This window comes from Solanum tuberosum, unplaced genomic scaffold, assembly GCF_000226075.1.
Source record: "Solanum tuberosum cultivar DM 1-3 516 R44 unplaced genomic scaffold, SolTub_3.0 scf00779, whole genome shotgun sequence".
Lineage (NCBI taxonomy): Eukaryota > Viridiplantae > Streptophyta > Magnoliopsida > Solanales > Solanaceae > Solanum > Solanum tuberosum.
The window spans coordinates 36687-38548 of record NW_006239698.1 but is presented as its reverse complement, the minus strand read 5'-3'; the positions used below and the strand labels follow the sequence as shown (position 1 = coordinate 38548).

At 34.8% G+C, this 1862-nt stretch overlaps 1 protein-coding gene across 1 annotated transcript; it reads left to right on the top strand.

Annotated features, from left to right (window-relative positions):
* Window positions 1-588: 588 nt before the first annotated feature.
* Window positions 589-1227, top strand: LOC107059044 (zinc finger MYM-type protein 1-like). The gene has a single exon (XM_015305439.1). It carries the CDS (start codon window positions 589-591, stop codon window positions 1225-1227), a length of 639 nt encoding a protein of 212 aa, XP_015160925.1.
* The last annotated feature ends 635 nt before the right edge of the window (window positions 1228-1862 follow it).

Genomic DNA, 1862 nt, shown 5'->3' with positions numbered 1-1862 from the left:
TCATCCAAATCATCGTGACGCTATTAGAAGAGCTTATCTCCAAAAAAAACCTAGTCAACCTCTCTTAAGAGAGTTTCCACAAACAAAGCTATGCGACGTTTTAATCATAAATGGTTTGATGAATTTCCTGATTGGTTAGAGTATAGTATAAGTAAAGATGCAGCCTTTTGTTTGTATTGTTATTTATTCAAGCAAAATAACAATCTTCAAGGCGGAGGTGAAACATTTTCTAGTGTGGGGTTTAGAAGTTGGCATAAAAAAGCTAGTTTGCAAACACATGTTGGTGGGCATACTAGCATTCACAATCAGTCAAAAAGAAAATGTGAAGATCTAATGCGACAACAACAATCCATACATGCTTCATTTGAGAAACAATTTAATCAAGATAAGCACGGGTATCAGATCCGCTTAGCAGCTTCAATTGATGTAGTAAGACTTCTTGTGAAATAAGGCTTGGCATTTCGAGGTCACGATGAATCTAAATTATCACTTAACAGAGGTAATTTTCTTGAGATTCTTTCATTTTATGCTCAAAAGTGTGATGAAGTTCGTAAGTTTGTATTGGAAAATGCTCCTCAAAATGACCAAATGACTTGTCCAAAAATTCAAAAAGATATTGTAATTGCTTGCAAGATTGAAACAATTAAGGGCATCATAAAGGAACTAAATGGTGATTATTTTTCCTTATTGGTTGATGAATCTTTTGATGTTTCACGCAAGGAGCAAATGGCGGTTGTTTTACGATATGTTGATAGAAGAGGATTTGTGATGGAGAGACTTCTTGACATTGTTCATGTTAAAAATACTAGTGCTTTATCTCTAAAAGAAGCAATTGTCAATTTACTTTCTCAACATTCCTTGAGTCTATCTTATGTGCGTGGACAATGCTATGATGGAGCAAGTAATATGCAAGGTGATATCAATGGCCTTAAGATGTTGATTAAGAAAGAAAGTAGATCGGCTTATTCCATACATTGTTTTGCTCATCAACTTCAATTAACTCTTGTTGGTGTTTCTAAAAGATGTCTTCAAGTTGGAGAACTTGTTCATTTGGTTTCAAATATTTTTAATGTTTTGGCGGCTTCTTATAAACGTATGGATGATTATCGAGAATCTCAAAAAAAAATAATTCAAGAAGCTTTTGATATGGGTGAGCTTAAAACGGGTAGAGCCTTGCNNNTTTTTTCTAGAGTCGGTGATGGTTCGTGTGTTGTGAGAGCTTGGTGATTGATTTAGGTTCATCCTTGATTTTTCTGTGGTTATTGATTCTGAAATTTCTCTCGTGGTTACATGATTAGGGGTTTGTCATGGTAAATATGTTGTGGTCTTGAGATCTTAGATTCAGATTCAGTCTATGAGTTAGTCGGTGGTTTGAAATAACCCTTTGAGGGTTAAGTTGTCAAGATTGATTTGGGAATCCTTTTTAGGGATTTTTGGGATAAGGTTTAAGAATGGGTTCGTTTGGAGTAGTAATTATTGAGTTCGGAAATTTCACCTCGGGGTTGATAGCGTCGAGTATTTTTGTTTTCTTCTACTTTATGTTCGAGGACGAACATGATTTTTAAGATTTATTTGTGTAATGACCCTAAAGGTCATTTTTGGAATTTTCATAAAATGACCGTTTTACCCCTCCCGATAGTTGCCCCGAGTCCTAATTATTGTATTTTCGAAGTTGGTTTGAAGGAAAATTGATGAAAAGTTGAGTTTTTGGAAAGTTGAGTTTTTAAAAGTTAAAGTTTGGTTAAAAGTGCTATTTCAAGTCATTTAGAGTTTCGAGACTCGAATCAAATTTCCGTCGATTCCAGCAATTTTAGAATGTCGAAACGGGTCTATGAGAATTTACGGAGTCGAATTTGGAGTTA